Source organism: Leucoraja erinacea, chromosome 19 (assembly GCF_028641065.1).
Source record: "Leucoraja erinacea ecotype New England chromosome 19, Leri_hhj_1, whole genome shotgun sequence".
Taxonomy (NCBI): Eukaryota; Metazoa; Chordata; class Chondrichthyes; order Rajiformes; family Rajidae; genus Leucoraja; species Leucoraja erinaceus.
This window is the reverse complement of record NC_073395.1, coordinates 33,865,376-33,878,785: the sequence shown is the minus strand read 5'-3', so window position 1 is coordinate 33,878,785 and position 13,410 is coordinate 33,865,376. Positions and strand designations below refer to the sequence as shown.

At 40.3% G+C, this 13,410-nt stretch overlaps 1 protein-coding gene across 4 annotated transcripts in view; it reads left to right on the top strand.

The window, feature by feature from the left end:
* The window catches only part of LOC129706472 (small integral membrane protein 29-like), a 112,767-nt gene that overhangs the window by 77,811 nt on the left and 21,546 nt on the right, over positions 1–13,410 (top strand). For all 4 annotated transcript variants that reach the window (XM_055650797.1, XM_055650798.1, XM_055650796.1 and 1 more), the window contains 2 exons: positions 4,782–5,132; positions 5,232–5,257. In XM_055650797.1, coding sequence (XP_055506772.1) covers positions 5,019–5,132; positions 5,232–5,257 — 140 coding nt within the window. In that variant the 5' untranslated portion in view covers positions 4,782–5,018. The remainder of the gene's footprint in view (positions 1–4,781; positions 5,133–5,231; positions 5,258–13,410) is intronic.

Below are 13,410 nucleotides of genomic sequence, written 5' to 3'. Positions count from 1 at the left end.
GTGCCTGTCTACACTAGGGTCATTTACTGTGTTTAAACCAATCCCTCCAAAACGTTCCTATCCATTTACCTGCCCAAATATCTCAACCACTTCACTTGGTAGCTCGTTTTTATATATGTAGCACCCTCTGCATAAAAAGATTTCCCCTCAGGATCCCATTAAATATTTCTCTTCTCAATCTAAACCAATGCTATCTAGTTCTTCATTCCCCAAACCTAGGAAAAAGACTGCAATTACCCTATCTGTTTTGCTCATGATTTTATATACCTCTATAAGATCACTGCTCAGTTTCCAATGCTTCAAGAAATAAAGTCCAAGCTACTCAGCCCCAATGAATAACAATCCCTCGAGTCCTAGTAACATCCTCGTAAATCCTTTCTGCGCAATTTTTATCTTAATAGCATCTTTCCTAAAGCAGGGTGACCAAACCTGAGAACTGTACACCAAGTGTGATCTTGTACAACTGCAACATAATGCTCCAACTTGTACACTCAGTGTCCTTGCTGATCAACACCGGCATATCAAAAGCTTTCTTGGCGGCCTGTGATGTCATTTTCAGGGAATCATATACTTGTTCTCCCAGGTCCCTCTGCACTACAACACACCCCAAGGCCCTAATGTGAAAGTTCTACCCAGGTTGGACTTCCCAAAATGCAACAACTTGTATTTATCGGAATCAATCTCAATTCCTCAGCCCATTTACTCAGCTGACCATGATCACACTGTAATTCTTGATAACATTTTTTTACTTTCTACTATATCAAACAATTTGGTGTCATCTGAAAACCTATTAATCATGCCTTGTACTTTCTCATCCAATCATTAATATTGATGGCAAACAGTGGGCCCAGCACCAAAACCTGAAGCACAAAACTAGACATGGGCCTCCAGTCTTAAAGCCAAACATTTACCATCACCCTCTGCTGCTTACATTCAAGTCAACCATGTATCCAGTTAGCTGGTTCTCCATGGATCCCTTGAGATCTATCCTTCCAGTGTGATCTACCATGTGGTATCTTTTCAAGGGCCTCGCCTGAGTCCATATAGACCTCATCTACTACCCCTCGACCTTCTTCACAATAAATCCAACCATTGAGGTCTCACTGGTCTCAAGTTCCCAGCTTTATTTTTTGTGTGTCTTTTTAAATAAAGGCACAAAATTAGCCACACTCCAGTCTCCCAGCAATTCACCCATGGTTAATGATGATGTATATATCTCAGCTAAGGTTCCTGGAATTTCCTTTCTAACTTCCCACAGTGTTCTTAGATATACCTAATAAGGTCAGAGATTTATGTACATTCATACATATTTTTAGACTTCCAGCAACTCCTCTACTGCAATGTGGACCATCCCCAAGACACACCCATTGAATTTTCTGAGTTCCCTTATCTACATGCCATTCTCCACAGTAAAAACAGAAGAATATTCATTTTGCTCATCTCTTGCACCTCTACATGTAGATGTCCACTTTGATCTATGAAGGGGCCCTATTCTCTCCCTACTTACTCTGTTTCCCTTAATATAAAATCTCTTTAGATTCCCCTAAATGTAGAAATAGTATGCATTCTACATGTGAACAATTATATATTGTACACTTGGGTATTCCAGAGGTTGGATCAATAGCCTACCTGAAATCAATGAACTCAGTACACAAACGATAGACACAAAAAGCTGGAGTAACTCAGCGGGTCAGCCAACATCTCTGGAGAAAAGGAATAAGTGACGTTTTGGGTCGAGAACCTTCTTCAGTCTGGAGATGCTGTCTGACCCGCTGAGTTACTCCAGCTTTTTGCATCTATCTTCAGTTTAAACCAGCATCTGTAGTTCCTTCCTACATAACTCAGTTCACAAAACAGAATGCATTATATCATTGTGCCATTGAGGAGTTTTAAACCTTTATACCTAATGAATTTACTAAATGGAGCCAAATTGTGAAGTGAGTAGATAAATGCCTAATACTTTATAAAAGTGTCATCGGGATACAAGTGGGAACCATTTATACTATAATGAAGTACTACTACTGAATATAGTTCAGAAAACATCAACGTTGTAACCAAGTAAGCACATGTGTATCTTTGACACCAAGGGGGAGATTCCTATAGCCTTGACACAAATACTTCTTGCAACCACCTTCAACCTTCAACACAGTGGTCACATTACGACTTTTATAATTTCTGGGATCAAATGTTCTGTTCTCTTGCTGCCCCCTCAACTTTCATCCTGTGCAAACTATAAATGATGCAAACTCTATGGCTCAGGTAGGTTCCCTATCAGTTTATTTGCATGCATCATCCTGTCCTACAATGGCCATTGGTGCCTGAATGCCTCCAAAATTTGACTCTATTACTTTATTGAGGTTTAGTTTTATTACTGTCCCATGTATCCAGGTACAGTGAAAAGCTTTGTTTTGCATGCAATCCAAACAGATCAGATCAACCATATATGGATAAAATCAGTCCCAACTCAAGTATAAACGCTAGAACAAAGGGCAAAGATACAAACTACATAATGTAGGTCTCAGCATTGTCGTGCATCAGTTCCATAGTCAACGTCTAATGTCCTCAATGGGACAAAGGTGAATCAAACAGTACCCTAGCTTATGTAAGGATCGTTCAAAGCCCGATAAAAAAGCTACGTGCTTTTAAGCTTCCTGCTGGACAGGGGCAGGAAGAATGAGGAATGACTGTGCTTGGACAAGACTTTGCTGATCATCTGAGGCAGCATGAAGTGTAGATGGACTCAATGGTGGGATGGCTGGTCTGTGTGATGGACTGGCCTACATCTCCAACTCTCTACAATTTCTTGTGTCTTGGGCAGAGCTGTTCCCAAACAAAGTTGCAATGCAAGCCAACAGTATGCAATCTATGGTGCATCTGTAGAGGTTTGTAAGAGTCATTGGAGACATGCCAAATTTCCTCAATTTGATACATTGATGTTCATGGGCACATCTTTAACATCAAGCAATCTATCATTGGCAACTCATTACTTCATGTTCTGTTTCTGTTTTCTCCGATCAAAAAACAATATTTAAAACATAATTTAAACAGGTACATGGATAGGGAACGTTTGGAGAGATATGGACCAAACACAGGCAGGTGGGATTTGCATAGCTGGGGCATCTGGGGCAGAATGGACAAGATGCGACCATAGCATGTATCGGTGCTGCTTGACTCTATGACTCTGGCTGTTTTGTTTTGTCTATGGCTCCTGGCTTTAACCACTTCATTAGCAGTGATGTACATAATGTAGTTTGTACCTTCCCACCTGAACCACCCCATCTCCGGGCACTTTCCGTTGCAACCGCAAGAAATGCTACACTTATCGCTTTACCTCCCCCCTTGACTCCATTCAAGGACCCAAGCAGTCTTTCCAGGTGCGGCAGAGGTTCACCTGCACCTCCTCCAACCTCGTCTATTGCATCCGCTGCTCTAGATGTCAATTGCTCTACATCAGTGAGACCAAGCGTAGGCTTGGCGATTGCTTCGCCGAACACCTCCGCTCGGTCCGCAATAACCAATATGATGACCCGGTGGCCCAGCACTTCAACTCCCTCTCCCATTCCGAATCCGATCTTTCTGTCCTGGGCCTCCTTCATGGCCAGAGTGAGGACCACTGTAAATTGGAGAAGCTGCAGCTCATATTTCGCTTGGGCAGTTTGCACCCCAGCGGTATGAACATTGACTTCTCTAATTTCAGGTAGGCCCTACTTTCTCCTCCCTTTCTCAGCTCTCCCTCAGCCCTCTGGCTCCACTTCTTCCTTTCTTCCTCCCGCCCCTCCCCCTCACATCAGTGTGAAGAAGGATTTCGAACCGAAACGTTGCCTATCTCCTTCGCTTCATAGATGCTGCCTCACTTGCTGAGTTTCTCCAGCATTTTTGTCTACCTTCGATTTTACAGTTCCTTCTTAAACTTATTAGCAGTGATGTTGGCCTTGTACTTGGAATTCTCTTCCTAAAACCTCTGCTTTTCATTTCCCTTTTAACCCCCTCCTTAAAAATACACCTGTTTAACCAACCGTTTCACCATCCTTGCATTTCTTTGCTGGCTCCATCTCCATTACTTTTGTTGCAAGTCAGTGTTTACTTTAGTTGAACTTTACAAGGACAGTAATGGGCCCGTCCCACTTACACAACTTTTCTGGCGACTGCCGGCACCCATCATAGGTCCAGGAAAATTTTCAACATGTTGAAAATTCAGTGGCGACCAGAACAAGGTACGACTCTTTGGGCGACTGGTCATGACCATACAGGCTTTACCTCGTGACATGTCACCAGGGTGTTGCCTGTATGGCACCGTGCACTGTGCTCTAGCTGTCTTAATTACAGCGCCAACCTTCCTGTTCATCGCGGTGTGTGTCTGTATCACAGTGTACGGTAATGGGCCTGTCCCACTTACGCAACTTTTTCAGCGACTGCCGGCACCCGTCATAGGTCGCTGGATTTTCAACGTTGAACATTTTCGGAGACCTGTTGCGACCGGTGGCGGCAAGTCGCCGAAAAAGTCGTGTAAGTGGAACAGGTCCATAAGTATACTGTGTTAAATGTACCTGCGGGGCAAAGGTAAACAAAATGACAACTGCAAAATCTTGCTTTCTTTTCAAGTGCAACCAGGTATGTCTGTTACATAATCTTATACTCTTTACAGACTGTCAAAACGTTGTTTCAAAAGTTTGTTAAAGATGTGGATTTCCTTGATAAACGAGCCTTAATTTAATGTTTTTATAAAACCTTTATAATACATTTCTCAAATTAACCATTTTTCACTTTTTGCCACATTCTAGGCACTCTCTACAGCATGGGTGGAATGGAATATCAGTGAATCATGTGGTTTCAGGATCAATGTGAATATTTCCCAATGACAATCAGGTGTTGGATGCTTCAATACAAAACACAACAAATGTACAATATGAAAACTTTGCAGGACTTAATTTTGAGGAAAAAAATCATAAACACCTCTAATCAAGCACAAGTATAAAGGAAATTTTACATTCATCTGATGAGCAAGAAGAAAAAGTGTCATGTTCAACCAAACAGCCAACACAACTGCCGTCAGTAATCATGGTGTCTCAGTCTTTGGATTTATCCTGATCCCTCTCACACTTTTGGCTGCCATTGGCATTGCCATTGTAGTGGTAAATTTTAAAAGATTTTTTTTAATTTATTTCTGCCACAATTGAATCATATTTGTATATTGCACTTTTAATATATTTTAATGTCTTTTTTTAAACTAGGTGAGGTATGTTCGGAGGAGACGCAGGTAAGGATATTTTTAATGGATGATTTAGTAAATAATTTCGCTGACTTACAATTAACTGGCAAAAAAGTTAACATGGTGCATGGCAGCAATAATAATAATAATAATAATAATCATCAACTTTATTACGGACTCGAGGTCCAGACAAGGGGTAACATTACATAAAAATGCAATGCATATTAAAAAAAATATCATAAAATACATATAAACTCTTTTCAAAAACTCTTTAGATTCTGGAGTAGTTCCTGAGGACTGGAGGGTAGCTAAAGTAACCCCACTTTTTAAAAAGGGAGGGAGAGAGAAAACGGGGAATTACAGACCAGTTCTGGAGTCAGTTATTAAAGATGGGATAGCAGCACATTTGGAAAGTGGAAAGCACATTGGACAAAGTCAGCATGGATTTACGAAAGGTAAATCATGTCTCACACAAATCTTATAGACTTTTTCGAGGATGTAACTAGTAGAGTGGATAAGGGAGAACCAGTTGATGTGTTATATCTGGACTTTCAGAAGGCTTTCGACAAGGCTTTCGACCCACATAAGAGATTAGTATGCAAACTTAAAGCACACGGTATTGGGGGTTCAGTATTGATGTGGATAGAGAACTGGCTGGCAGACAGGAAGCAAAGAATAGGAATAAACGGGTCCTTTTCAGAATGGCAGGCAGTGACTAGTGGGGTACCGCAAGGCTCAGTGCTGGGACCCCAGCTATTTACAATATATATTAATGATCTGGATGGGGGAATTGAATGCAACATCTCCAAGTTTGCGGAGGACACAAAGCTGGGGGACAGTGTTAGCTGTGAGGAGGATGCTAGGAGGCTGCAAGGTGACTTGGATAGGTTGGGTGAGTGGGCAAATGCATGGCAGATGCAGTATAATGTGGATAAATGTGAGGTTATCCACCTTGGTGGCAAAAACAGGAAAGTAGACTATTATCTGAATGGTCGCCGAATAGGAAAAGGGGAGATGCAATGAGACCTGGGTGTCATGGTGCACCAGTCATTGAAAGTAGGCATGCAGGTACAGCAGGCAGTGAAGATAGCAAATGGTATGTTAGCATTCATAGCAAAAGGATTTGAGTATAAGAGCAGGGAGGTTCTACTGCAGTTGTACAGGGTCTTGGTGAGACCACACCTGGAGTATTGCGTACAGTTTTGGTCTCCTAATCTGAGGAAAGATATTCTTGTCATAGAGGGAGTACAGAGAAGGTTCACCAGACTGATTCCTGGGATGTCAGGGCTTTCATATGAAGAAAAACTGGATAGACTCGGCTTGTACACGCTAGAATTTAGAAGATTGAGGGGTGATCTTATAGAAACTTACAAAATTCTTAAGGGGTTGAACAGGCTAGATGCAGGAAGATTATTCCCGATGATGGGGAAGTCCAGAACCAGGGTTCACAGTTTAAGGATAAGAGGGAAGTATTTTAGGACCGAGATGAGAAAATCATTTTTTACACAGAGAGTGGTGAATCTGTGGAATTCTCTGCCACAGAAGGTAGTTGAGGCCAGTTCATTGGCTATATTTAAGAGGGAGTTAGATGTGGCCCTTGTAGCTAAAAGGATCAGGGGGTATGGAGAAGGCAGGGATGGGATACTGAGTTGGATGATCAGCCATGATCATATTTAATGGCGGTGCAGGCTCGAAGGGCTGAATGGCCGACTCCTGCACCTATTTTCTATTTATTTATTTATTTATTTATTTATTTTTATTTAACCTTTATTTAACCAGGAGAAGTCTTATTGCGATTAAAAATCTCTTTTACAAGAGAGTACTGGCCAAGACAGGCAGCAGCACAGTTCCACAGTTACAGACAATAATTTAAAAACAACAGAGAACATATAAATAGAGTCACAGTCAGAACATCATCAAACAAAGCATGTACAGACAGAATGTTTCTATGTTTCTATGTTTCTATAAAATCTTAGTATATCACGTAAAAGCATCATAAATTATATATATATATAAATAAATAAATAAAAAAATAGAGGATGGGGGAAGCTAATCTTAATCCACAAGTAGTGGTTTAAAAATGGTGTGTTTTATCTTACAGAGGTTCAAATCATGCTATAATAATTGTATGAAGGATTCTACAAATGGAAATGGTTTTGGATATTGGGGGTGAAACTGTGATTTGTTTTGGTCTTGTTTGTGCCTTACTTGCTTTCATATATTCATATTTGTCATTGAGCCAGTGAAAGTGAGGGAGGCTTGAAATAGATCAGTGAGGTGCAGGGAGCCCCCACATGTCGGAAACAGGGGAGTCAAGAGCCTAGTGCTTTGCCTGACAGCAGCTCCTGCCAGCACTTCCTTCCTGCAGGATATGAGGAATTCTGATTTCCTGATGAAAAGTGATTGAGCTAAATGTGCAGATGATTCATCAAAGACCGTGATGCTATTCGTGTTAAGTATTTAAAGTGAAAATTGTTGATAGTACATAATTTAAATGAAAGAGCAGTGAAGGGAATGATAAAAATTTACAATGTACATTGCATTGTCGATCAAATAATAGTATTTGATTGACAATTGATCGATTAATATTTAAGTATTGTATTGTCTATTTAACATTGGAATATTAAAGTGTAAATTAATTTTATCTTCATATCTATATTTGCTGAAAATTCACTTTGTTATGGTATTACCTATTTTCATGTTCTTGTCTAATAATTCTTGGGACCTGATTTCCTTATGAATGAAACAGGAAAGATCTCATCAGCAATTTGGAGATACTGTATATGAGTCATTACATTGCACAATGGAGGAGGCACGGACTGTGCTTTTCATTTAGGATGTGAAGCATCCTGTTATCAACAAAACTGTTTATACAAATGTCAAAAGATGTGAAACAGCCTACTATTTCAAACCAATTTAAATATTGGTGGGCCTTTTAAGATCTATATTTAGGTCTATAACCCAGCAGTGCTGTATTGTTCCTCAGAATATTTTTTTGTTAACCTATTTATTTTGCTAAGCAGCGCAAAGCATCCAATTTGACTAGCTGTAGGGTTTTTAATATGTGAAATTTAGCTGAAAGTTGGTATTCTGTGGTAAAAAGATGCCACTAGCTTAATTTTTGTCCTTCCTTCCATCCTTCTCTTTTGCTACCATGCATTTTTTTTCAGCCGGATAGGAAGGCCAACTTTCATGACTGTTGCCAGTCATGCACTGCGTTGCAGCAGACCCCTGGAAATTGTGCTTTGTTGTGGAGCTACTAAATAAAACAACTATCCGCAGAGGTCAATCTTTTGAACAAAAACATTCCTGTTTTTCACGTTGTTGGCTGTGCCCCATTGTGGAATGACAATTCTGAATTATCAGGAATTTAAGAGTTCAAAAATAAACAGAAAATGTATGGAGCAAAATAACCGATGTTGTTCAACCAATTAACCATATATTATTTCTTGATAGGTTTGGTATTGTTTCCTGAAAGTTGCCATTGTACTTAAACTTTAGAGCATATCAGTCATTTTGGCTGTTATGATTGGTTAAGTACTGTTGATATAAAACCAGAGAATAAGACTGGAAATCAATTATTTTTTAGAGCACATGTGGTTATGGTTGAGCCACTGCACTTAGAATTTACTGAGATTCAAATAATGATGGCCCAAAACTAATATTAACTTTGAAGATAGACACAAAATGCTGGAGTAATTCAGCAGGCAGGTAGCATTTCTGGATAGAAGGAATGGGTGACGTTTCGGGTCTCAAGTCTTTTATTGTCTATTGCTGATATATTTGTTGATTTAGTGCAGCCAGAAGAATGGCCTCGACCCAAAGCATCACCCATTCCTTCTATCCAGGGAAGCTGCCTGTCCCGCTGAGTTACTCTAGCATTTTGTGTCTATCTTTGGTGTAAACCAGCATCCGCAGTTCCTTCCTACTAATATTAAATCTGTCTCTTTCATGATGTAAATTCTATCTGCCCAGTATATCTACTGGTGTCTATATTCCATTTGATCTGCATTTTACATTAATATACCCCTTCCTAACTTGTTGCAAATCACTTGTCTTCCAAATTCTCTCGCACATGTGCATCAAGCATCTCTTGATGTAATCTGCTTGAAGTGGATTCTATATTCTACCACAGAGCTGCCAACTGTCACGCATTTCGCCCAATTCTCACCCTCTCACGCTGATCACAAATTTCTCATGCTCTGTCGTGAGAAATTCTGTAATCAACGAGAATTTCAAAACTAATATCAACTGCTTGTGTGCGTGTCTGTTGACAAGACTGCAGCATTCTTAATCTCTGTTATTCTCACTTGACCGAACCGTCACACACCTCCAAAGCATGTCCCCATGCAAATTTACATTGAAAGACACGGACCGGGCAGTGAATGAGTGTCACCCAGTGCAGCAAGTAAGGCCATGTCCTGCTCCCAGCGGCAGTTGGAATTTAAGGATTTGAGGGAAGCGGCTGACATGAGTGAGGCCGGCGAGCGGCAGGAGGGAGTTACATGGGCCGCGGAACCAAGGGGGCTGCAGCCCCCCCACTTATTTGGCTAGACATGTTTCAACGTCTCCGGCTTTGGACGAGGCGCTGCTGTGCTCTGAGCAACCTGGGTCGTGGATGTTGGAGAGGCGGGGCAGAGGGAGGGATGGAAGCAGAAGCAGTGGAGGGGAGCCGGGGCTGGCGAGTGTTTACCAGGCTGGTGAGTTGCTCGCTGGGTGCATGCCTGGGTGCATACCCATGGAGCAACCTCAGTGCAAGAGTCCCGGGCTGTCGGAAGCGTTGCATGAGAGTCTCTATGCCAAATTCGCCCTGGTGACTGGCATGGACCAGGCTGTGGCTCGGTGCATCCTGTGGCTGCTGGAGGTAGGTACCAAGCACTGGGTGGAAGATAATGGCCTTCAAATGGGGGTGGTTGGTGAAAGCATCCTAGTTGTCTGCTAGATTTTCACTTACAGTAACTGCAGGAAAAATGTTCCCGATGTTGGGGAAGTTCAGAATCAGAGGTCACAGTTTAAGAATAAGGGATAGGCCATTTAGGACTGAGATGAGGACAAACTTTCTTCACCCAGAGAGTTGTGAATCTGTGGAATTCTCTGCCACAGAAGGCAGTGGAGGCCAATTCACTGGATATTTTCAAGAGAGAGTTACATTTAGCTCATGGGGCTAGCAAAATCAAGGGATATGGGGAAAAACAAGAAAGAGATACTGATTATAGATGAACAGCCATGATCATATTGAATGGCAGTGCTGGCTCGAAGGGCCGAATGGCCTATTCCTGCACTTGATTTTGAAGCATTCATGCATGGTGGAAGTATAATGTAGTCATAGAGTGATACTGTGTGAAAACAGGCCCTTTGGCCCAACTTGCCCACACCAGCCAACATGTCCCAGTTACACTACCTGCTTTTGGTCCGTATCCCTCCAAACTTGTCCTATCCATGTATCAGTCTAACTGTTTCTTAAATGCTGGGATAGTCCCTGCCTCAACTACCTCCTCTGGCAGCTTGTTCAATACACCCACCACCCTTTGTGTGGAAAAAGTTACCCCTTAAAAAGTGACCTCTTAAAAATATTTCAAACAAAAAACATTGAAATCATACTTCAACTAAAATATGATATTTTTTTTATGTTTATTCTATTAGTAGCAATTGTACAAGAAGAAAGCAATCGACATAACAATGATACAATTTTCGTACAGCTTTAGTTTTTACGTTTTATAAACTGATAAATGAATCGGTGAAAAAAAGTAAAAAGGAAAGAATGAAGAGAAAGAAAGATACAAAAAAGAGAGAAGAAAAAACCCCTGAACTGACAAAGAAGTGAGAGAAAAAAGAGAAAAAAAGGAGATATGTCCCACTATCCTTCCCTACACCCGCTCACCCAACCCAAGCACAGTTTTAAATTTGTGTTCAACCATTCTGTTGTTGAAGAAATTCAATGAAAGGAGCATGTTTTGGAAAATTGGTCTGATTTATCAGCCACAACAAGCCTTATTTTTTTCTAAATGTAGTGTCTCGGTCATTTCTGTAATCCACATCTTCATTGTGGGAACTGTTATCTTTTTCCAGAATTTAAGTATAAGTTTATTCGCAGTTAATAAGCCATAGTCAAGGAAACATCTTCGGAATGTCGTTAACTGAGAGCAGCCCTGTGACATTACTAATATTATTAATTTTGAATCTGACTCGTATTGAATTTTGAGTGTTTTAGAAATGGTATTGAATATTCCCATTCAGAAATGTTGTATTTTTATACAGGATACAAAATAATGGGTTAGGGTAGCTTCTTGGAGGTGACATTTATCACAGAGAGGGGAGACAGTTTGGAAAATCTTATTCAATTTGCTCTTTGAGTAGTATATTCTCAATATATTGCTCTTTGAGTAGTATATTGCAAATATTAAATGCAATATTTTGAATTGTATCAGGCAATGCCTGACATTTAAAGAAAAGTAATGTGTGTATGGGAGGCTTTCCTCCCATATATCTTTGAAATGCATAAACCCAACTCGTCCTCCCATGCTCGCCTATAAATCTCAGAAGGTGGGGTATCAATATTTAAGAGAGTGTTATAAATGTAAGATATCAACTTACTTGTATCGGCATTTCTATTCAAACCATCATCTAATATATCTGGACCCATAAAAGGACAATCTTGTGCATATGTTTTCACATAATCTCAGATTTGAAGGTATCTAAAAAAATTGTTTGCGTTCAAGTGATATTTCTCCTGTAGTTCTTGAAAAAAAAAAGAGTCCCCTTCTTCTAGAGGTCTCCCACAGTAATAATTCCCAGGTTTCTCCATTGAACAAACACCCTATCTAAAGTAGACGGTTTAAACGGGGGATTGTTTGTAATAGGAAGGAGAGACAAGTTTCTCAATTTAAGACTGAATTTCAACTTTCCAGATACTTATAGTACTATCTATTATCAGATTTTGCTCATACGTTGACTTATTGAAATATATTGGAGATAGGACATGATTTTAATACATCAAATTTCAAAATGTCCCTAAGTAGAACATCCTCAAGGAGTGTAATCAGATGGAAACTGATTCAGATGCGATATTTAAGAGCTTGTTCAAAGAAGGGGCTTATTTTAAAGGAGTAACACAGATACGTGCAGCGGGATGTGTGAGGAGGTTATTATTTGTCTTTAGTTTTAGCTTGAACCAGGATATCTGAAGATTCAAAGTTTAATATAGTAATTGTGCTGATACTGACCCCAACCAACCACATAATGAACATCATCCATTCCGGAGGTTTTACTTTTTTCGGATTTCAACTTCTCGGATTTCAATCACTTCAATATAAAAGTAATTGGGAATAGGGAACATTGGAACAAAAATTTGCCCTCGGTACATATTAACTGTAGTATAATAATGCATGCATGTTAGGTAGGTGCAATCAAAACAAGATCTTTTTATCATTGTGTTATGAATACCACAGAAAATATTATGTATTCTCAAGATCACATTTAATAGAATATTATTGCTTAAATATATATTGTTATTGGACTTTGCATTTCGGAAAAGTCCCAGCTGAGAGGAAGACAGCAAAATACTGAAAATATTGGGGGTGAAAATGACTTCAGGACAGTTGGTTAGGAAAATGAAGGAAATGGTAACAGAATACTTATACAGCTGAGTGAATATAATTTTATGGATGAAAAATTGTGTTCAACCAATTGATGACTTCTTTGACAAAGTAACTAGCATGTTAGATAACAAGGAAGCCAATGGATGTAGCAAATTTTGTTACACAAAATTTGGTCCGTGAAGTGCCCCATAAAAGATTACCGCATTAGATAAGCACCTGTGGACTTGAACGTAATAGGTTAAGTCCAGGGGCTTTATGTGTGGGCCAGATATATTGTCAGTGCAGAGGGGATAGGAGCAAGGCCAAGTGTGCATCCAGAGTCAAGGTCTGGAATAAGTACTAGGTGTGCAGTCAAAGCTGGGACAATGGGAGTGTTCAGCACTGGGGCCTAAGCAGGTAAGCAGCTATGATCAGGGTAGAATAGGGGGCCAGGTGTAAGGCTGGACTCAGGGTCAGGAATGAGAGAAGGTATGCAACTGGAGTCAGGATCAGGAGCAGTACCAGGCGTGCAGTGAGACCCAGGTTGGTCAACATGGGCCAAGCGCTTGATTAAAATATGATTTCCATACATGAATATAGTTAGATCATTCATGCGCTGCACCT